The following is a 22,770-nucleotide window of genomic DNA, read 5'->3' as shown; positions in this document are numbered from 1 at the left end:
ACTACCGGAACATGCAGCAGGTGATGGCGGCTGCCCGTAACACCGTGGTGATGGTTTTGCTTACTGGTAGATAACCTGCAACAACGCGAACATGACTGACTATGCCGAAGAGCAAAAAAATGAACTGGAAGCAATCGAGTCTATATATCCGGACTCGTTTACAGGTGTGATTACATGAATGTTGACAATGGCAGACGTCTAACACCCAAGTAGCTACCACGAGCAATCGACTGGCAGGAGAAAAAAAAGTCATTTTTTTTGTTTAGGTATCTTGAAAACCTATCCGTTTGTAGCGTTTTTAATATGCATTTTGACATTGCATTCGTGACATTGTTTATTGTGTAATGTTACATAACAGCATATTGTGATGTATATCAGGTACCCAAAGCTAGCTCAATCAGCTGGGCAATCTCGAATGAGAAAAAGTAGTACAGGACATGGTTGGATGGATTTCATCACATTAACGATTTTCATACGATTGCAGTGCTTTCAGAAGACCCCATCAGCTTCACTATCACTGTAACGTCAGACGCGGGGGAAAATGGTGAAAGTGAGTATGTTGTGCATGATAGTAACGCAGACTGTTTTGTCCTTTGTGAAATATCTTGTCCTTATAAATGTATCAATTAAGTACTGGCTCTTATGATGGCGTTTTAAAATTGAAAATACAGTGGAAGCGTCAAAGTTTCTTCCATGATACTAGTTGTCTTCCAATCTATCTTTATATTTACAGTGAATAGTCAGGGTTCCAATGTCAACTTTTTGTCATAAAACCTTTATTGATTGTTAATATATATTCAATTAAAATGTATATATGTTGACTGTATGTCATGATTTTTACCTCCCTCTCCCCTTGCAGCTGTAGAAGCAACTTTAAAATTTACATATGTTGAAAAATACCCAGATGAAGCACCACTTTGGGAGGTCCACTCCCAAGAGAACCTGGAAAACAGTGATATGGATGACGTCCTAACACTACTGCAGCAACAGGTCTGAACATAACTTCGCAATCATTTGGAAATCTTCGATGGAAATTGTCACCTGAATTGACTTAAATCTTCTTTGCATTCCCGTCTTAAAATCAGTCTAGGATGTTTTGACTGTTATAGGAAAACTAGTTGAATAAAATATACAGATTTTATTTAGATCAAATCGTCCATCTGCCTATCAGTCATTCTGTTTCTAATCTGTTTGGGGGCAGGAAGGATATATCCAATAAGCTTTTCAGTGCTTTCTGGTATACGATTACCATTGAACATTCTTGTTCCTGTACTACAATAATGGGCACGGATGTCACAACATGTTTTTAATTTCAACTTCAACCAGTTCTTCAACATTGCCTCGACTGCACCACATGTTCCTTCTTTTCATCTATCTATACAATTTTCCCAATATGAATGGGCTGGTTAAATGTATGCTCACTGCATATTCAATTTAGTTACATGATTCTACGTTTTGGAGTGCGGCAAGCATTAGTCTGGATGTCATCTAGCATCTCAACAATAACTCAAGTCCATTGCATCTGTTTTTTTTTGGCCTGGACAGGCAAGGTCCGATGGGATTCCAACTGGGTTGGTCTATTACAAATGAAAATTGCCACCTCACAACACAGTGAACAAACAATACAAATATTTTTTTCTAAATGCAATGGCTGCAGTGATCTGGGAATGTGAGTTGTCAGTTAATACGAATGATAAACCTGGACGTACAATCCAGATCTCACTCAATTTAAACATTATTTTCCTTGGCTTGTGTTCCATTACGTTTTGTGGCATGCAGCTTAACAGCTTTGAGGTGTGCTCATAGAAACAACAAACTCGACAATATTCTTAATAAAATGCACATCGTCGTCGTAGAAGATAAGTCTAATTTGTCGATCAGGTGATTGTAAGTTTGTGTGCGCTATCCAAGTAGAGGATAAACACAATTTTAATTATTTGCTTCGATTGTTAAATCTGAAAGCAGCAGTACAGTGCATTAGAAATCGATTATGTAATTGCTCATAACTTAAAATATATAAATACATAAAATATTATTATTAGTAGTAGTATTGCTGTTGTTGTGAATACGTTTTATTTATAAGCACCTTTCATATGAATATCATTATTTATATATTTCTTATACAATATTATTCATATAATTTATTAGTAGTAGTAGTAGTAGTCGTAGTGTTGTGGTCATTAATACATTTTATTTATACACGCCTTTCATATTATTGTTTTTCATACAATATTGTTAATATAATTTATTATTATTGGTAGTTGTAGTAGTTGTTGTGTTTATTATGTTATATTTATGAACACTTTTCATATTATTATCATAATTATAATTCAAGAATACGATTAATATAAATTATTGTAGTTGTATTAGTTACTTGTTCTGTAGCCACAAGGGGACATAAACCAATGTCTTTGTTGTGCGGCGAGACAGCATGCAGGTGGAAAGATGATAAAAGTTACAGCCAGATGCAGGAAGGGTATTGTGAGTTTTCTTTATTTGAAGTTGTGGTTGATATCAGTTTTCGGCAGACCACAGGTAACACTGCTCTCCAGGCTGTCCTTTCTCCCTCTTCTTCCTCCTCCAAGTGACTGGCTCAGTCTGGTTTTAAAGGTGCTTCACCTGAGCTTCGGGCCAATCAGGTCCCAGTGGCAATTGGCCATTCCCAGGTGGTTGCAATCACCTTCTCAGAGTCAATTAGTGGTCGCCCAACTCTACTGTTTTGGATTGGATTGGATTGGATTTGCCTTTATTAGTGTCGCAGTGGAGAAATTTACATGGGGAGAAATGAGCACCTTTCTCCCATCCAAAATCCAGAAAACACAAAATTATTTAACATTTCTTTTGGCATCATGACAGTCTTCTTGTGTCCCAAGCCCGGCCGGATAAATACAGAGGGTTGTGTCAGGAAGGGCATCCGACGTAAAAGCTTGGCCAAAACAAACATGTGAATCAAACCACTGAAGATAGAGGACAGTGATTCGCTGTGGTGACCCCTTAAAAGGAAAAGCCGAAAGGAAAAGAACATTTACAACAAATCAAAGTCTTGCCTTTTCATACAGCTCTCTAAATGTATTTATACGGTTTGTTTTAATGTACATTTTTATTAGTATTTTGAAAATAAGTTAATTCAATCAACTTTTTACAATTGTTGAGCTCCATTCTATAATTGTAATTAGTTTCAAAAAGGGATTTTGTCTTTTGTTTTTCTCTGTAGGCAGAAGAAAATCTGGGAATGGTGATGATTTTTACCCTGGTGACCGCCGTGCAGGAGAAACTCAATGAAATTGTAGACCTGATGAAGAACAGACGAGAAGAAGAAAAACGGCGGAAAGAGAGGGAGGCGGAGGAAGCAGAGAAGGTAGCAGGGGTGCACTATGCTTTATAACATTATGTCTTGTGGTTTAAAGGACAACCGACGCCGCCGGACAAGTTGTGTTCATAATTTGTAAAATCACTTCAAATGACTTCTACTGAGCGTATTTTACAAAGATTCCACGGCATATAGCTATGTTTTACGTTTTAAGACTAGCACTGAATATTCAGGAAGTCTTGTTTTCGAATTGATGACGATGCCTGACATGACGTCACGTCTGGAATGCCCCTGACTGAGAAAGTGACACACAATGCATTTTGGGTACTTTGTTTGGTCTGAAAACTTCGTGTTGGTCAATGTTGATGGCGAAATTAGAAGGAAAACACATAAATAACGTGATGGTGAATCGTGTGTTGCACCAAGACTACTATTTGATTCTAGTTGACACAAATTCCCAGCAGACAAATCAGCCCATTTCCAACAGAGCTTGGGTGCCATCTTGTGCATTTTCTGGGACGCTACATTGGAGTCCTGATGGCTCGAATTGATACGCAAGTACTTCTTTAATCGATTGCAAACATTGATGCTTTCCTCTTTGGAACTATTTGAATCATATTCATAACTGGATGAGTAAGAAGAAAGCATCTTCTCCGAATCTGAAGCCATTGTTTTGATTCTAGAGCAGGGGTCGTGAACCTTTTTGACTAAGAGAGCCATAAAAGTAAAATATTTAGAAATGTTTTTCAGTGAGAGCCACACACACGCGAGCACGCGTGGCCACTTTTCAGCAAAATGTCAGAATGTATTATTTAAAATAACTTTGTTAACATGAATGGTTTTTCGTTCCTCATTAATGTTAAAAAAATCCAGCCAAACGATCGGAATGAAAGTCAACTTGCCGGGTCCTTAGGCGAAGTTACTGCTAGCTAGCCTGCACAGCTTCCACACCTGCTATCTGCAATATACTTGGGCTTGTTGAAATATCACTGACATTCGACTGTTTCATCGATGTTATTGTTTCATTGCAAATTAGAATAGCGAATCCTCCATTGCATTCAAGCTGGAGCGTACTCGTCATTTTTTTTTAATTCGCCGGGCTCATTTAAAGGGGCATTTACCTGTTTCAACTGACGGCCAGTATCATCCAATCAAAATTGCGCTTTCTGCCACCCTAGGTCAGTGTCATCCAATCAAAATTGCGCTTTCCGCCAACTGCAGCCCCAACAGGAAATGAACGGCAACAAAACGAGAATATGTATTTAGGTTTATCGGCGAGCCATATGCAATCATCAAAAGAGCCATATATGGCTCGCGAGCCATAGGTTCCCGACCCCTGTTCTAGAGCAAGGTGAAGATGTCCTAGTGTGACATCACGAACAAGGGGGCGAGACCATCTGAAACTCACACTTTCCGCGGTCATTTTGAAGTAGTTTTGCGACACTTTAAGTCATTTTTATTGGTGTTTTGCAGTTGACTAAAATATCAGCCGTTTTGGGTATTTTAGATGCTATAAAAGGTTTTTCTGATCTCAATTAGGAAACAAAAAAATGGTGTCGGTTGTCCTTTTAAAGTTGTTTTTCCTGGTCCAAATTTAGTCCGATATCTTACCAGGCTGACTAGTTGCACACACGAGCACCCCACTTTTCAGTGAATGAAGGATTGAGATGATTTATTTTTTTCATGTTTTCCAATTTCACATCTTAAATTAAATTTAATGAATGTCATTTAATATAAATCAGATCATAAATAATAGCAGTGCTTTATTTTATACAAAAATGTATATGTGGTCCTGTTAAGGTTAGCCATTTCACATTCAGGGACCAAACAGGTTGTTCTCCTATTTTTTTATATTATACAATGAAAAGTGTGTACTTTATTGAGAAAGAATGTCTTCACCTTTTCTAAGATTATTATTATGCAGTACAATTTTGAGTTAGGGGACAGCCTCTTTACAAATGCTGTCTGCACAGGGCCTGCAAGAGGGATAGCATTCAAAAGGCTCCAGGTCAGAACAATGCATCTGATGTAATTTAATTGAATCCGCCCAGAATTTGGCAGGTGCACCAGCACACCGATAAACCACAGCACAATATTGAATGATGATGATGATTGAATATGATACTGCACACATGGTCAACAGGTAGCGTTCCAGGGCACAGTGGTAACAATTGAAAACTTTCTGGCATGGAAAGCCAAGTTTGAAATCGAAGTGGCTGAAATACGCAGGAAAAAACAGAAGGAAGACGAGCAATCAGGCAAAGCAAAACTCACAGGTAAATCTTCCACTTGCAGCAAGCAGTAAGACATTGACTTTTGCTCTTAGCCCCTTTATCATCATAAATAGCATAATTAAATTAGTCACCAAATGTTTGATAATGTTTTGAAATACAGTAAAGTCTCGTTATATCGATATTCAAGGGAGTCCGAAAAAATATCGATATAACCGGGACTATCGATATATCCGACCCTGTTTGCATGTAATTTTCTCTGTACGTGCACAGAAATAGTATCGATATAACCGGGACTATCGATATATCCGATATCGATATAACGAGACTTTACTGTATTTAAATAAGCTTTGTAAAGATTTAAGATAATTTATTTCCCTTCACTGTATGAGACAGTGTGAATGAATAAAAACAATTTAAACAGCTTCTGTTACAGATTTTAAATTAAGATGTTGACACTTGAAATTTAAAGGCACATGTTTTTACACAGGCAAACAACTGTTTGAGACGGACCGTAATCTGGACACATCAGACATCCAGTTCCTCGAAGACGGTAAATGTGTTGATGACGAGATAGCGTTTGAGTTTCTGTGCAACAGTCCAATGAAATAAGCTGATTTCATAGTTGTAACTTGTGGTCTTGTTTTAACCTGTATTTACTTGACAGTAAAAATTATATTTAATTTAAATTTAAAACAGATTCTTATCTTAGACCAGGGGTGGGCAAACTTTTTGACTCGCGGGCCGCATTGGGTTCTAAAATTTGACAGAGGGGCCGGGCCAGGAGCATTTAGAGGGAGTGTTTGGGCCGGAAATACTAAACCTAAAGCATTAAAGGACAACCGACGCCTCCCGACAAGTTATGTCCATAATTAATAAAATCACTTCAAATGACTTTGACTGAGCGTATTTTACAAAGATTCCACAGCATATAGCTATAGTTTACGTTCTAAGACTTGCGCTGAATATTCACTAAGTCTTGTTTTCGAGGTGATGACGATGCCCATGTGACGTCACGTTTGGACCGCCCCTGACCGAGAAAGCGACACACAATGCATTTTGGGTACTTTGTTTGGTCTGAAAACTTCGTGTTGATGGCGAAATTAGAAGGAAAACACATAAATAACGCCATGGTGAATCGTTGTGTGTTGCACCAAGACAACTATTTGATATTCGCTGACACAAATTCCCAGCTGACAAATCAGTCCATTTCCAACGGAGCTTGGGCGCAATCTTCTGCATTTTCTGGGTGCTACATTGCTGTCATTGACGGCTCGAATTGATATGGGAGGACTCCTTGAATCAATTGCAAACATTTACGCTTTCCTCTTCAGAACTTGAATCATATTCATAACTGGATGAGTAACAAGAAAACATCTTCTCCGAATCTGAAGCCATTGTTTTGATTCTCGAGCAAGGCAAGACGTCATGGCGTGATGTCACGAACAAAGGGGTGGGACCTTCTGAAACTGGCCATTTCCGGATTCATTTTGAAGTCATTTTTATTGGTGTTTTTCATTTAACTAAAAATATCAGCCTGCCTGATTTGGGTATTATAGATGCTATAAAACGTTTTTATAATGTCAGTGGGAAACACAAAAAAATGGTTCCGGTTGTTCTTTAAATGTAGTGTGTACAAACCTCATAGCACAGTAAGAACCCGATTTATTAACTGTCTTTCAAATGTGAAAAATATCCCTGATCAGTTAATAAATTTGTCTCAAGGAATATGGCGTTTACATACTACTTCGCAGATACTTGGAGGAGGAAATGGAAATAGATTAAAATAACATATGCACTGTGATTCATCAAGATTGCGTCTGTTTTAATACGTTTTCATTGAAGGGGCAAAGTTAAAGAAATCAACATTTATTGAAAAATGGAATCACTTTCAACATTCAAAACATATTATTCCACAATGAAATATTCAAGCTCAATAATACCTACTTGTGTTAAATTCCGTCAAATCATAGATGGTTTGTCCTGACCGCGCGCTCAACAAACTCCTCACTGAAAGCCCTCGCCTTCACGCGCAAACAATACACGTGTACCGTCGCCGAGCACACAGACATAGGCAACCTGCAGTGAAATTTGCATACTCGGCACGGCAGCCAATCAGAAGCCTGCTTCTTTCTTCCAGACTTTCGCAAGCGTTATAAAGTCGTCCAATTGCATATAATTTTCCAAAATAGATGCACAGAACCTCAGCCCAGAAGAAAGATTCAAAAGAAGCTAACAACATATGTGACGCTACAAAACGTAAATTTACATTAAACCGTGACTGTAAAGTGTACGTGAGACTCATGAAAGGGGCTGAGTGGCTCGTAGGAAACAATCCAAACGTTGCATTGTGCACCACAATGACAATCGACTACTGCAGCAAAATCTAGCTATGCACATTTACTGTAAATTAAGCAAGGTAGTATTTGTAGTCGGTACATTCTTGATTAAAAAAAAAACGTTATACTTTGTGACAATGTTTTTTAATGTGATTAGTTGTCTCATTGTGTTTCAGGTTGTGAAAGATGGGGCAGGCAACTTTTCAGTTATCTGCCCTGTTGTCCGCTAACTTTTTGTCATGAGTTTCAGACGCTGTTTTTACTATAATTTGGGCAGGTGCGGCGGGCCGGATTAAAAAGCCTAACGGGCCGTATGTGGCCCGCGGGCCGTAGTTTGCCCATGCCTTTCTTAGACAGTGTATTGTCGGTGTTCAAATACCTGACATTTTTTCGGCGTCTACTTCCTCCACCTTCCAAACTACTTGGAAGACGGAAGAAGTAGACGTCGAAACATGTCAGGTATTTGAACACCGACAATACACTGTCTGTAAGATAAGAATCTGTTTTAAATTAGATATCAGGTAGACAGGATGAACTTAATACAACTAGTAAAAATTATATGTGCACTGTTGGAGTTAGGTCAAACTTGAAAAGTAACATCAGTTGAAGAACAGCATTCCAATATGGATAACAAAATAAAATAAAGCCCATATACGGTATGTGGTAAAGAAATCAAGTATAAATAATGGAACTGTATAGTGCCACTTAGCAGTTTTTTTTTTTTTTTTTTGACAACGATACTAGTGCAGCGTGTTCTACCGGAAACTAATTCCTCGTGTGTTCTACATACTTGGCAATAAAGATGATTCTGATTCTGATTCTGATAATGTTTTTCCTAGAAGAAGGTTAAAATATTTACTGTTTTTGATTTTAGTATTTGCTAAATAGTGACATTTTTGTTCATAATATATTCATTCAGAACATTGGCGAGTGTCCTCAGCTTACAACAGCCTTGTTACGTGACTTTGTTTAAGAATGGCGGAAGACCATGTGGTCATGCAGCACAGGCGGATACCCTCAGGATTTGGGGTTGAAAGTCACTTCTGCTGTCTGTCCTCTCCTCTTTCAGCTGGAAACAATGTTGAAGTGGATGAATCGTTGTTCCAAGACATCGAGGACTTGGATTTGGAGGATGATGACCCTGACTTCGACCCTTTAGAGATGGGCAGTGATGAGGACTAAAGCTGTAGAACCATAATGGGCTGTAGGCAACTGACAGAAACTCTGTTTCTCTTGTCTGGACTAATGACTTGACCAGGCATCTCATATCCTCCCGTTTAAATGTTTATGCTTTATGAACGCTTGACTTCTGGTACTGTCCACAAGGGTGAAATATAATCTTAAGTATGGCCATGTAGTTTATACGACGCTCCTCTATTGATAAAGTGTTCATCTGAAGTTTCAGTATTTCATTGTTGTGGGACTAGCTGGATCTTATTTTAAATCCTGTGTTATGAATATCATAAATTGAAGCTCATTTTATTGGAAATTCTTTTGACCATTTTGTGTCATCTTTATGCTGCTCAAGTCATTTTAGGACCATCATGTGAAGATCTGGAGATTCTTATACTTTGAAATTCTCATTTATCTGGATTTAGATCGATTTCATAGTTTTATTTACCTTTCACCCATTTTAAATTGGCATTGATAATCTTAAATTTATAGTGAGAGTATTTACAAAAACATTCAGAGCATTTAAATTTTTCGACATACCGATTTCCCCAAAATCCTACACTATACCCATGATAACAGAATTTACTGTACAGTGATACCTCAGTTTTCGACCACAATCCGTTTCTGAAACCTGTTCGAAAACCGAAACAGTACTTTCCATTAAAATCAATGTAAAAAATCTTAATCCCTTCAAAGTATAGAAAACATTTGAACTATTTCATCGCATAAACCGGATACAAACTTAATAATAGAGCAGGTCATGTGTAAAATTCTAGAAAAACAAACTTATTTTCATCAATTTTTAACATTAACATCTGTACATAAAAATCTATCTTTCTGCCACAGGGCGTGTTGGCACCTATCCCAGCTGTCTTTGGACAAACACAGGGCACACTAACTTTTCAAACAATCCTCTGCTTGCTTTAAAATCATACTATTCAGGAGATCTTAACCAAATATGTCAGCATTTTTGCAAAAATAAAACAATAATGCATCGGTCACAATGAGACAATGAGGAAGACGTGACGTATAAGGAAGCAGAGGGTCGTCGAGTGATGCATTCAGATGCACTCAGTTTGGTTGAGAACCAAATTTCGGTTGTATACCGAGGCATAAAAATGACATTTTTGGTTGAAAACCGAATGGGATGAGAACAGAGACATTCGAAAACTGAGATTTGACTGTATTATCATTTTATCGTGGGTAACTAACAATTACATATACAGTATATACATCTTCACAGATTTTCCTCAGTACCATTAGCTATAATTACAATCTCAACACTTTTCAATATGTTGCCACATGTTTGGGCATGCTTTATCTTTAGGCAGTTTTTCTCATTCGTCTTGCAAAGTCCAAAATGGCAAAAAGTCCTATTTTTTAACAGGAACCTATTCAGCGACACCATATGCATTAATTAGCAAAAAATCCTCTATTTCTATTAATACTTCCTGTAGTTCCCTGTCATATCAGCTGGCTGATTTCATGTTGTAATTATCGCACACATTTTAGTTTATCGTTTAGTACTGTACATACCACCCAGTTATGGGCTGAGATTGGCGCGACCAGTTGTTTTGAGAGCATCTAAGATTATTTTAAGCTGATTGATCTTTCAATTCCCATTTGCCCAAAACAAACTCCACCAAAATGTGAACAAAATGATGTTTAACCTGTTGTTAATAACAATCTGGGAAAAAAACACCATACACAGTTGAAGCGTCACATTTTAAAGCCGAAAAAATACATCCCCTTTTGTTGAACTCAGAACGGTGACCATCGCATCATGTAGAGCAGCAGGCCGCGGACAGCACAGAAATAATAAATTTCAATTTCCGGTTTATTCATTGTTCAATTTGACTGCTGAGTCAAATGGACCAAAAAACAAAAATCTGCAATGTACAATGTGGGGGAAAATGGTCAGGAGAAAGGCAGAATTTGACAGTCCAGGCATTAAAACATTTTTCACACTGAAGAAAGACTTGATCGTGAGACCAAAGTGACTGATCTGATCACCAATCTTCGGCAACATACAAATAACTCACATTCACACCGTCACTCAATGGGAACTGAAACCAGGAAGTTAAGTGAACCACTCTACTATAGGTGAGTAATTTTGAACATTTATTAGCAAATGAGTGCAGCACACAATACATGTTGAAACGATACATTAATATACACATTAAACAAAAAAGATTGTGAGCTACTTTGGTATTTGGGGGAAATCACACTTCATGGGATCCTTTCAGCACACAGTGTTCTGGAGTTTAAGATCCGAATCTATAAAGTCAATAAGCAAAAAAAAAAAAAAAAATCAGTGTAGTGATACTTCAAATCCCTCAAAATATCATTCATGTACATAGAGTATACAGTGCAAAAGTCTTATGATCACTTGGACAGCAAAAACATTAATTTTAAAACTTAGATTTAGCAAGATCATGCAATTTCTATCAATTGATTTCCACAAAACTGTAGCGGATTAGCTCATGCACCAATGATGAAACTTAACTGAAATGTACATATTCAGGAATTTAAATTCATTTATTGCACAGTAATATTACCCCCCCTACCCAATATATTTATGGTCATCATCGCTCAAGAACCCAGAAGCAGCCTGATAACAAATAACAGTACATAAATGAACAGACCACAACTACACACTTTTCTCCGAATTTTGTGAATGATGGTGGTCTGGAATCTACTAAATCACATTTTAACGTAGAATTGCAAAAAAAAAAAAAAAAAAACGAATGGCGGGCTGAGACTTTCGCACTGTACTACTATATGTACAGTACTGTGTACAACACATCTAACCTGTTTCTCTTCGGCAGACAGCACACCCTCTACTCCCACTACCTGGTACTGTTTATGTTTCAAGCTGCCAGGAAGCTTTCGGACATGGCGGATGGCTGTGGACACAGTGTCTCTACTCATCAACTTCATTGTGTCTGACGACGGTGAACCGGGATCCAAAAGCAGAAAGCACAGGCTTCCATTCTTCCGCTGCTCCAAACCCACAATGCAGCGACTATGCCCTAGAGGACAGAGTACACAGGGAATCCTTTGACATAATATGGTCGCAAAACTATTTTAATCTTATAATAAAGTTGCCGTGTTTGCCAAGTTGTTGATAATGAATCTACAGATACATGAATCTATGTTCATCTTTCCATCCACTTCCCATATGGCTTCTCATTGGGTTCATGGGTGAGCTGAAGCCTAGTATAGCAAATGTACACCCTTGACTGGTCACATTGCGATGGGAGTTTTAAGAGAACGATTGTTGGTCTATTTTTTTTAAGGTGCCAATGCAGACTTGAGATACGAGAACTCAAACTATTATACACATGATGGTCAAAATCCAGGCCCAGTTAAATTACTTATTAAGGACAAGACCACAAAGTAAGACGACACGGGTCAACATTTTTTGTAAATCAAACGCAAGTACACTTTTCTAAATGCATTTTTCCATCTGCCTTATCAACATACAAAATACAGGGACAAATAAAGCCAACTGTGATTGAAATTGGTTTTTCACCAGTGTAATACCTACCGTACAACCAAGTGGCCACATGCAGCATGCACATTTTGGGGTGCTGTGTGTGCGTGTGTGTGTGTGTGTGTGTGTGTGTGTGTGTGTGTGTGTGTGTGTGTGTGTGTGTGTGTGTGTGTGTGTGTGTGTGTGTGTGTGTGTGTGTGTGCGTGCGCGTTCATGTGCACCTTGATGCTGTAGGTAGAGTGGGGGCAGAAAGGTCTGGGTGATTCTGGGAGACAATCTGTTACCCCTGCAGGACTGAATGAAGTACTGTTTGACCCACTCAAAGAGCTGGGGATGGGTGCCTCCTGGACCTGTTGGCTGGTGGAAGTCAATGATGCGGCCACTGAGAAAAAGAAAAGATGTCATTTATACTTCTTCTATCATTTAAATCAATCCGCTGCTCATTTTTCAAAGCAGTACGTGGCCACCACCTGGCTGGCCATTGTTACATGGGTCATCTTATGCCGGGCTACATAGATGGACTGAACACAATACATTTTGGGAAACGTAATTGTGAAATGACATTTGCACTCCCTACATATGTATACGTGCACACAATGTGGCATGGTGCTTATAGTTGTTAGGTTCGTTTAACAATAGAAAAATCAAGCTGGAATCAAAAGTAGGAACAAAAATATTATTTAATCTTTGGGGCGGCACATAGTGTAACTGTAGCTTTTATAAAGACGGAGAGGATGTGACATGATGACAGGAAGTCCGAGAAAATAAAACTATGTGAAAGGAAATAGAAATGTTCGTATAGCCTAGCAAATTGCCCTAACAATAGTCCATAGAAACAAATAATGTTTCTACTTTGTACAATAAGATTGATTTGCACAGGGCTGTATAATTCATAGAGCTTAGTTGAGACGAGACTGGTTGAACTGTTTTGTGTGCGTGTATGTCAGTGTTGTGCAAATCGGATAATTAAAATAACAAAGCGAATGCCTGCCCAACCTTTGCATAGAGCTTCAGGACATACATGATGCGAAGTATGACATATTACTCATCACCTGTACTTGAACACTGAGAGACAGACCGATAGTACTTAATGATTAAGACTCCAGTACTATAAAGAGTTTGATGGTTCTCTTTATTTGTAAGTAGGTTCGTTGTCAGATCTCCCAGGCAGGTGACACGCAGACATGGCATGGAGTTGAGCAAGTCGCGCCGTGATGTCCGACCGACGCCCGGCATTAGCGGGGCGTCTGAGCGGGTCTGTGCAAGTCTCTTTGGGTCTGTGAGTCCGAGATGATTCTGCCCCGTGGTTCGCCCCCATCTCTCTGTCCCGCGACAGCTCCTTTTATACCATTTTCAAGCGTGTGGTGTGACGCCACAGGGCTCCCCTCCTGGATCCGAAGTCGGTGAAAGCGATGAAGGAAAAAGAAATAAAAACAAAAGTCATTCTGCGACATGGTGAGGCCAGGCAAGATGACGGTCACCGGGCATGGCAGGCGTCGGTGGGGTGGTTGCCGAGGAAGTTTCGTGGTGCCTGAAGTCGTTGTACGGGAGCACGGCAAAGAGTGCTCTACGACTGCCAGTCTGAGTCGATCGATGAGGGATTGTGAGGACGAAGGTGCGTGGGGTTGGCCATGCTGCCGGGCACGGACAGGCCGGTGATCGGCGACGGTGGTGATGATCGCGCTGCCATGGCGCTCTGCAGGACGCTGAGGAAGCACGCTGACGTCGGCGGCCGTGTCGGCCATGAAACGTCTTCCCGAAGTCCGATCGTGGACATAAGCGATGTCCGATCGTGGACATATACGATGTCCGATCGTGGACATAAGCGATGTCCGACGATGTGCGATCATGGACATATACGATGCAGCTAGTTGCAGAGTCGCCAGGCGAATTGGATGATGCTGGCCATCAGGGTGCGGCACGTTTCACGGTGGGGTCGGGGCGCCCACGGGTGGTGGCGGCCCATCGGGAGCTCGGCTCGAGGGGTCTTGCTGTGAAGATGCCGGGTTCACGGGCGGCTGGGAAATCTGGGTGTTTCCATTTGGAGAGTTGATTGGGCTGAAGAGGAGGGAAAAAAATCCTCCTGGCTGGCTCGCCAATAAAGAGTTTGATGGTTCTCTTTATTTGTAAGTAGGTTCGTTGTCAGATCTCCCAGGCAGGTGACACGCAGAGCTTGATTGTGGCATGGAGTTGAGCAAGTCGCGCCGTGATGTCCGTCCGACTGAGCGGGTCTGTGCAAGTCTCTTTGGGTCTGTGAGTCCGAGATGATTCTGCCCCGTGGTTCGCCCCCACCTCTCTGTCCCGCGACAGCGCCTTTTATACCATTTTCAAGCGTGTGTTGTGACGCCACAACTATAGTACACCTGTCTATTGAGAGGCAGAGTAGATGGTATAGATTAAGTATAGCTAGAGTAAGTCTTAATCTATACCATCTACTCTGCCTCTCAATAGACAGGTGTACTGTAGTTCCATTCCCATTCATTAAAATATCGGTTGTAATTTGTAAAAGATTTTGGGCGTGAAATGTGAAGGTTTATTTCTCAATGTCCTGAAAAAAAATGAACAGACTGCTTTAGGGGACTGCAAGAGTATCTTATGAAAAGAAGTTCATGCAGCCATCCAGTACAGTATAAAGCACAGGTGTCAAAGTCAAGGCCAAATCCGGCCCGCCACATCATATTTTTCGGCCCGCGAAAGCAAATCAAACTTGTTAAATTCCATGATGATTGCTAAAATCTGAGCCAAAATTTCATATTTTTGGATGTCAACCACAATAAAAGTCATTATTCTTGATTTCAGATTTGAAAACAAGTTATTCATTACTTTGCTGTGTGCTCTATATGTAATATTTGATGGGATTTAAACATTCTAATGGGTTCCCCAAATTCATAACGGCCCTCGAGAGGAAACCATAACTACAATGTGGCCCGCGGCATAAAATGACTTTGACACCCCTGGTATAAAGCATCAACTGATAAAAACACTACGAATAGAAAGTAATGAAACTCATATGACTTACGTGACACATTCTAAATACCACATTAAGCTCCAGGTTTCATGGTAAGCACCTGATTCCCAGCGACGTGAGGAGGACATAGATCTCTGTGGCACCAATCCAGGCTCTTGTTCCCTGTAGCTTGTGGTTAAAGTGGGACGCACCTTGAGGATCCAGTCCCAATTTCCATGCATCTTCAATCATACTCTGCACCCGTGGGATACTTGGCACTGATTTGTCTGGTGCAAAGAGAGTGTGAAATAAATAAAAGCCGAAAAGGAAAAGAAGATATACTATTAAAAAAAATAGAATCTGAGCATGCATTCATTTCCTTTGATGTGCAACTGGTTTGGTAATCTGATGAATTTTGTGGAAGAGATGTGCACTAGAAAATAGCAGTGTTAATTGCCCTATTTGCCATGTTTTTGTGACATTAAAAAAAATAAAAGGCAGACAAAGATGAATAATTTTGAAACTTTTTTTCCACCAGTGGGACCTATAAAACCTTTACTATTCTACAGAAAAAACGTAACACAGCTGGGATAGAGTCCAGCATGGCCATGACCCTTGTGAGGATAATTGGATTGGAAAATGGGTGGACTTTGTAGTCACATTTTTTCCTTTCTCTTTTAATGTGAAATTTGAAACATTGTATTTGAGCAGGGGTGTGTAGAGCTTTTTTTCAATTGTAAGTAGCAGATAACTGATGCATGGTGATGTGTACATTTTCTCTCAATCTTTCTTAGTGTACCATCAATGGAAATCTGCCCTTTGTGCTTCATTGTGTATTTAAAGGACAACCGTCATCACTTTTTTGTTTCCTAACTGACAACAGAAAAACGTTTTATAGCATCTAAAATACCCAAAACACGCAGTATGATATTTTTAAAACACCAATAAAAATGACTTAGTGTCCAAAAACTACTTCAAATTGAACCCGGAAGTGGCCAGTTTCAGAAGGTCCCGCCCCCTTGTTCGTGGTGTCACCCCAAGACGTCTTGCCTTGCTGGAGAATCAAAACAATGGCTTCAGATTCAGAAAAGATTTCTTGTCATTCATCCAGTTATGAATATGATTCAAATAGTTCTGAAGAGGAAAGCATACATGTTTGCAATCAAATAATTTATTCCGATCATTTCGATGCATCTGGAGAAAAATGTAGTGACAAACTCTTTAGTACTCACAGTACCCAAAAAAGGCAGAAGAGGGCGACAAAGCTCCGTGTAAATTGTCTCCTGGGACGTTTTGTAAGCGAACATCAAATACACTGTAGACGTCTTGGCGCGACACACAACGATTCCCCATCGTGTCCTTTATGCGTTTTCCTTCTAATTTCGCCATCAACACGGATCAACACAAAGTTTTCAGACCAAGCAAAGTACCGCAAAATGCATTTAGGTGATGCAAGGTATGCCCTTTCTCGGTGAGGGGCGTTCCCTCAGTGACATGAAGTGAGGACTCGTCACCAACTCAAAAACAAGACTTCCGGAATATTCAGCGTGAGTCTTAAAACGTAAAATAAAAAAAAATAAAAAAAAATAAAAACGTATGCGGTGGAATCTTTGTCAAATACTCTCAGTAGAAGTCATTTGAAGCGATTTTACAAATTATGGACACAACTTGTCTGCAGACGTCGGTTGTCCTTAAAGGGGGACCACATTTGTGCTCGTTTCTAATTGAACAATTTGCTTCAAGCGTGTAATTAGAGCCAACTGTGTAAATTCAAAATTGGATGTCCATAGTAGGGTGGGTAAAATGGCACACCTTGTAAAGAGGAAGCAAAGGCATCTAGTCTGTAAAGGGAGGAGAGCAGCATCTGGAAGTTTCTGTAACCGCAGCCCCAACCTTTGTCTCCCGGCGATGAGCAATAGTGGTCGGTGTCAGCGCTCAGCCACACATGCACACAATCTCTGCATTCAGTCTGATAATACTGACACAAGGCTCCAATGACACCTAAGAACAAAAATACAGGGGAAATCACACGGTTCAGAAGGATATTCCAAATGGCATATTAGCAATTCTTCTCTTCCTTTCGCCTTTTCCCTTCAAGGGGTCGCCACAGCGAATCAGTGTCCTCTATCTTCAGAGGTTTAATTCACATGTTTGTTTTGGCCAAGCTTTTACGTCGGATGCCCTCCCTGACACAACCCTGTGTATTTATCCGGGCTTGGGACTGGTAAAAGAAGACACTGGCTTATGTCCCCTTGTGGCGACAGAACAAGCAACTCTAATACAACTAAAATAATAATTGAAATTAATAATATTGTTTAATAACAATAATATGAAAAGTGCTTATAAATAAAATGTATTAATAACAAACACAACTACCAACAATAATAATAATACATTACATTAATAATATTGTATGATAAAAAATAATATGAAAGGCACTTCTAAATAAAATGTATTAATGACAACAACAACAATACTACTACTACTAATAATAATTTATATTCATAATACTGTATAATAATGATATTCATATGAAAGGCACGTATAAATTAAATGTATTCACAACAGCAATACTACTACTACTAATATTTTATTAATAAGGTTAAAAGCAATTACATTATCAATTTCTAATGCACTGTAATTGAGCTGCTTGCAGATTTAACAATCGAAGCAAATAATTAAAAGTTTATCCTCTACTTGGATAGCAGCTAACCTAACCACACACAAACCGACAAATTAAAGACTTATCTTCTCCGACGACGATGTGCATTTTATTAGGAATATTGTCGAGTTTGTTGTTTCGATGAGCACACCTCAAAGCTGTTAAGCTGCATGCCACAAAACATAATGGAACGCAAGCCAAGGAAAATGATGTTTAAATTGAGTGCAGACCTGGATTGTACGTCTAGTTGTATCCTTATTAACTGAAAACTCACATTCACAGATCATTGCAGCCATTGCATTTAGAGAAAATATTTGTATTGTTTGTTCATTTGTAATAGACCACCCCAGTTGGAATCCCATCAGACCTTGCCTGTCCCAGAAAAAAAAAATAATAATTAAAAAAAAAATCAATGGACTTGAGTTATTGTTGAGATGCTAGCTTACATCCAGACCTACGCTTGCCTCACTCCAAAAAGTAAAATCATGTAACTAAATTGAATGTGCAGTGAGACATTTAACCACCCCATTAATATTGGACAATTGTACAGATAGATGAAAAGGAACACGTGGTGCAGTCGAGGCAATTTTGAAGAACTGGTTGAAATTGAAATTAAAAACATGTTGTGACATCGGTGCCCATTATTGTAGTACAGGAAAAAGACTCTTCATCTTTTCCTTTCAGCTTTTCCCTTGAAGGGGTCACCAGAGCAAATCAGTATCCTCCATCTTTAGAGGTTTGATCTGCATGTTTGTTTTGGCCAAGCTTTTACGTCGGATGCCCTTCCTGACACAACCCTCTATACTTATCTGGGCATGGGACCGGCACAAGAAGACTTATGTCCCTTTGTGGCTGCAGAACAATGTTCAATGGTAATTGTACACCACAAAACACTGGAATGCTTATTGGATATAGCTCTCCCGCCTCCAAACAGATTAAAAACAGAATGACTGATAGGCAAATTGATTTATGGAAAGTTGCTTTCCTTCATGTGTTTTTTCACTTTTTGGATAACGTCGGTCGAGGAGTAAAAACAGGCACATACCTTGAGTTCTCGTCCTGCCATCATCCACCCCTGAGGCGAGAGATTCCATCATCTCCACCCTCTTAAAATGATACTCTGCGGGCGCCATTATGCCCCTGGCCACATCCCTCTCCATGGTTTTCTCCATCTGTGTGCGATATCCGCCACTCCCGTCCAGGCCAAACTGCCTCTGCGCATGCAACATACAACACACAACCTATATGCAGAAACATTAGAAAAGCACAAGACAAAACACAAGCAAGTGCAACTGCCACTGACTAAAACTTTAACATTTTCAGCTACTACATCTGCAGTTGTTCTGCTCTGAAAACTTCAGACCTGCAACTTTTTAAATTGCTCCTTCTCCAGTTGGTTTTCCTCCTTCCTCCTCTTCGTCTCCATTTCCTGCTGAAGTCTCCAAGCCAGTCTTGAGTCTGAATCAGAGCTCCCTGAAGCAATGTCAAACAAGTGTCATGTGATTATGAAGTTTACTTTAAAATGAATGGGTCTCTATAATTAGATACATGAAACCAAAGGTCTCAGGTCAAGGTCCGGCCACAAGTTTCCAACCCGCCACATCATTTTATGTGGTTCGCAACACCCTTGCATTAATTAAACAATTGAAATTGTGCTAAAAACTATCCCACCTGCTCCATTGTCCAAATGAAGTTCCACGTGCTGCTGCAGAGAGGCGCTGTCGCTGCAAACAGCTGGACACATTGGGCACTCAAGTTTCTCCACTGAAAAACATTTTAGAAACCTTCTAACGATGAAAATAACAGTATACTTAACAAGTTGATTTTTTGATATATTCATCAACTTAGGCACATCTGTGGTCCTCAACATTTAACCTCAACATTTAATATATGTCAGCAAAGCCCTGGGAGAACCAGAGATTATTTTTGAGTGAGTCGTTTCATGGCACGTCATTTTAAGCAAAAGCAGCAAACCTCATCTTTTATATTTGAGAAACATAAAAAATGCTAAAAACAGATTGTTTACATAAAGGTGATTTAGCTTGTCTTAATTTAATTTTAGGAATCTCTTTTCAGTATTATAGCCCCCTGACACATTAAAAAGTACCTTCAACAGAGTGCTCTTCCTGCAGGTGTAACACAACATGCTCCTGCAGAATGCTGCTGCTGTTGAAATCTAGTGCACACACGGGGCAAGAGAATGGCTCTGTTAAAAAAAACATAAAAATAAAAAAATAATAATTAACAAAAAAATCATAAACTTTTCTATCTTTTAACTTTAAAAGGATTTCAAAGTTTGACGTGAATAAATACCATTGTTTGGAGAATCTAGACGCTTCTGTTTGGGACTTTTCTGGTGAGATAAATATCCAGCATTTTCCACAACAGGAATGCTTTGGGCAAGACCACACTTTATTTTGGGGTTTACAGATGATGTTTTGTCTGACGTCCCCTCAGATGTTAACACCCCTTGACTTTGCATTGGCATGGCAGCTGCTTTATCTTGAAGCGCAAATGTGTCACTGGATGGTCCACAGGGTTTTGCTTCTGTATGAGTCCCACAGCTACCTGTCGTCTGGGGGAATTCAGTCTCTGTAAAGCTAGTGGTGGTTGTAGAAGGACAACAGGAAGTGGAGTGAGATGACTTTTGGGTTTTGTGCTGGTAGTCTGGATGTGCAGCGCTAATATGGCAGCAAAGTTCATCATATGACACTCCATACAAAGAACATAGTGGGCAGCGCATGTCATTTTCCAAATGGCTAATGAGCATGTGTGTCTTCATGTCCTCTTCCAGCATTATTTCCTCACTGCATATCACACGCCAGCATAGCTCCAGCCTGTTAATTTGAAACAGTTAGATTAATCATTTTGAAAAATATCAAACCTCTGAATGGGACACCTAATTTTTCAGAGATATATTGAAGCACCACTTGAGCTAGTGATTCATTAACAAGTCACATTTTCACAAGATCTTTACATATGATTTATTGATGAAATGCCCAATTAAATTGTTCGGCATCTTTAGGAAAAATGTAAAGTACTTAAAACACAACAACTCATCTCTGAATAAATGCATCGCCATAGAATATCCAACGTTATAAAGATTTGAACTGTGGACTTCGAGAGCCAACGCGTGTAATGAGCAAAACGCGACGTGATTATATTTACTTAGTCATACAGTGCTTGATGCAAAGAGACGAACTTGTCCACACGTATATTGCTGCCTTTCACTTTTACACGGCAGTGTTTGCACAATAGCGTGTTAATTTACTTACCGTAAAGGAACTATGCCATATACTTTAGTCAAGACATTTCACGTCTCGGTCATTCGTGCTCAATTTTCATTATGAAACCACAAAATTCAAGGAATGCACTAAAAATGATACAAAAAAAAATGGTCGTTTTAATCTAGAGGCTTTTTTAAGTAAACATGACTATTACACCACCCATTGATTTCTTTGCAAATGGCAAGGGATAACCGCCAAATATATTGGTGCGCTAAACCGGAAACTAATCGATAGTTGGCGGAAATGACGAAAGTCTTGTTGTCGCGAAGTGTTTTCTGGGAAAGTTATCACTAGCACGCCATTTTCCTCTACCGACAGGGGGGGGGAGATTAATAAGAATTTTAGTTTATAAACCGCCGCAACGTTTCTAAGTCTGTCAAATCTTTAGTGGGTAAGAATCTGCGCATGTATTAGCTGTTGAATATATTGTTATCACTGTTGAATGTAAACACCACTGGGTGAGAATAGCTGCTCGTCCTAGTGCTCGACGAGGAACAGATTCAGTATATCTGAACACAAATATCAAACACGAGCAATTTTTAAAAAACGAGTCAACGTTTTGAAAAGCACACCCAAAACCCCCTTTGTGCGGATTTTGAAAAAGTGACATAGTTTCGGAAGAAGGGTGCGAGGACTAAAACTGCAACTTTAGCATCTGACAGCCCTATTTTAAGGGGTAAGCCCCGATACGGGGAACAGTTGATAAACATAAACGTGTCGTGGAAAGATTGACGTTTTAAGTGTTTTTTTAAAACCCAAAACAGCGTAACGCATGTAAAGATTAATTATTTGTCTGCGTTGTCCATTTAACACAAGCTCTTTACCAAACATGCTGTCATTTATTTTTATTTCATTTATTGGGGGAGGGGCTTGCTAATCTTTGGTCCGTAGTCGTGCGGGAGTGTTTTCATTTTCACCAGCTGTTAAAATGAATTAAGAATGTGAACCTTCCAAGGACTAAAATTGCACCTTATCCTGTCATCAAGTAAATTTGACACCTTATGGGTGATACATAGACGTAGAGTATCCAACCGATACTTGCAGCAATTGCTAAAATGAATTGTCACAATTTCACTTTGACAGGCATCCTGCCTCTTAGACCATGGCGAGCCCTGGGAAAGATAGCTACAGGATGAAGAGCTACAAGAACAAAGCCCTGAATCCTCAAGAGATGCGTCGAAGGAGAGAGGAAGAAGGAATCCAACTGCGTAAACAGAAACGAGAGGAGCAGGTAAACACTCACCTGGTTGGAACCATAGTTGTCACGATCACACACTGCTGCTGTTGACAGAATTGAGACACAATTGTCACTTAATGCTGTTGTC

At 39.5% G+C, this 22,770-nt stretch overlaps 3 protein-coding genes across 10 annotated transcripts in view; 2 read left to right on the top strand and 1 right to left on the bottom strand.

The window, feature by feature from the left end:
* On the top strand, positions 1–9,278 carry rwdd1 (RWD domain containing 1). Its single transcript, XM_088999317.1, has 7 exons — positions 1–164; positions 485–550; positions 860–990; positions 3,215–3,358; positions 5,454–5,586; positions 6,032–6,094; positions 8,950–9,278. Exons 1-7 carry the CDS (start codon positions 92–94, stop codon positions 9,060–9,062), a joined length of 723 nt encoding a protein of 240 aa, XP_088855443.1. The 5' UTR covers positions 1–91; the 3' UTR covers positions 9,063–9,278.
* Positions 9,183–22,770, bottom strand: part of zup1 (zinc finger containing ubiquitin peptidase 1) — a 14,542-nt gene continuing 954 nt past the window's right edge. Inside the window, exons 2-12 of one of the 4 annotated variants that reach the window (XM_088999313.1) lie at positions 22,689–22,726; positions 20,472–20,995; positions 20,266–20,334; positions 19,830–19,922; positions 19,522–19,631; positions 19,204–19,399; positions 17,309–17,497; positions 15,618–15,783; positions 12,771–12,931; positions 11,865–12,085; positions 9,183–11,330 (exon numbers count right to left, since the gene is read on the bottom strand). In XM_088999313.1, coding sequence (XP_088855439.1) covers positions 11,283–11,330; positions 11,865–12,085; positions 12,771–12,931; positions 15,618–15,783; positions 17,309–17,497; positions 19,204–19,399; positions 19,522–19,631; positions 19,830–19,922; positions 20,266–20,334; positions 20,472–20,995; positions 22,689–22,702 — 1,791 coding nt within the window. In that variant the 5' untranslated portion in view covers positions 22,703–22,726 and the 3' untranslated portion in view covers positions 9,183–11,282. Of the gene's footprint in view, positions 11,331–11,864; positions 12,086–12,770; positions 12,932–15,617; positions 15,784–17,308; positions 17,498–19,203; positions 19,400–19,521; positions 19,632–19,829; positions 19,923–20,265; positions 20,365–20,471; positions 20,996–21,433; positions 21,629–22,688; positions 22,727–22,770 lie in introns of those variants that run through there. The other 3 variants (XM_088999311.1, XM_088999312.1, XM_088999314.1) reach the window with 3 other exon arrangements.
* kpna5 (karyopherin alpha 5 (importin alpha 6)) overlaps positions 21,717–22,770 on the top strand; it is a 15,964-nt gene continuing 14,910 nt past the window's right edge. For 4 of the 5 annotated variants that reach the window (XR_016115397.1, XR_016115395.1, XR_016115396.1 and 1 more), the window contains exons 1-2: positions 21,717–21,836; positions 22,529–22,676. Coding sequence is in view for 2 of the 5 variants with exons in the window: in XM_088999315.1 (XP_088855441.1) it covers positions 22,548–22,676 (129 nt within the window). In the remaining 3 variants the exon portion in view is untranslated. The other variant, XM_088999316.1, reaches the window with a different exon arrangement.

This window comes from Hippocampus bargibanti, linkage group LG06, assembly GCF_051943395.1.
Source record: "Hippocampus bargibanti isolate YZ-2025 linkage group LG06, ASM5194339v1, whole genome shotgun sequence".
NCBI classification, from domain to species: Eukaryota; Metazoa; Chordata; class Actinopteri; order Syngnathiformes; family Syngnathidae; genus Hippocampus; species Hippocampus bargibanti.
Note: the sequence above shows the minus strand (reverse complement) of the source record. Positions and strands in the feature narration are given on the sequence as shown.

Bases quoted from the DNA above. Each gene is read 5' to 3' on its own strand.
- rwdd1 (XM_088999317.1), top strand. From the start codon at position 92: ATGACTGACTATGCCGAAGAGCAAAAAAATGAACTGGAAGCAATCGAG. The intron at 551-859 runs GTGAGTATGTTG...CTCCCCTTGCAG, and splicing joins CGCGGGGGAAAATGGTGAAA to CTGTAGAAGCAACTTTAAAA. The intron at 6,095-8,949 runs GTAAATGTGTTG...CTCCTCTTTCAG, and splicing joins CATCCAGTTCCTCGAAGACG to CTGGAAACAATGTTGAAGTG.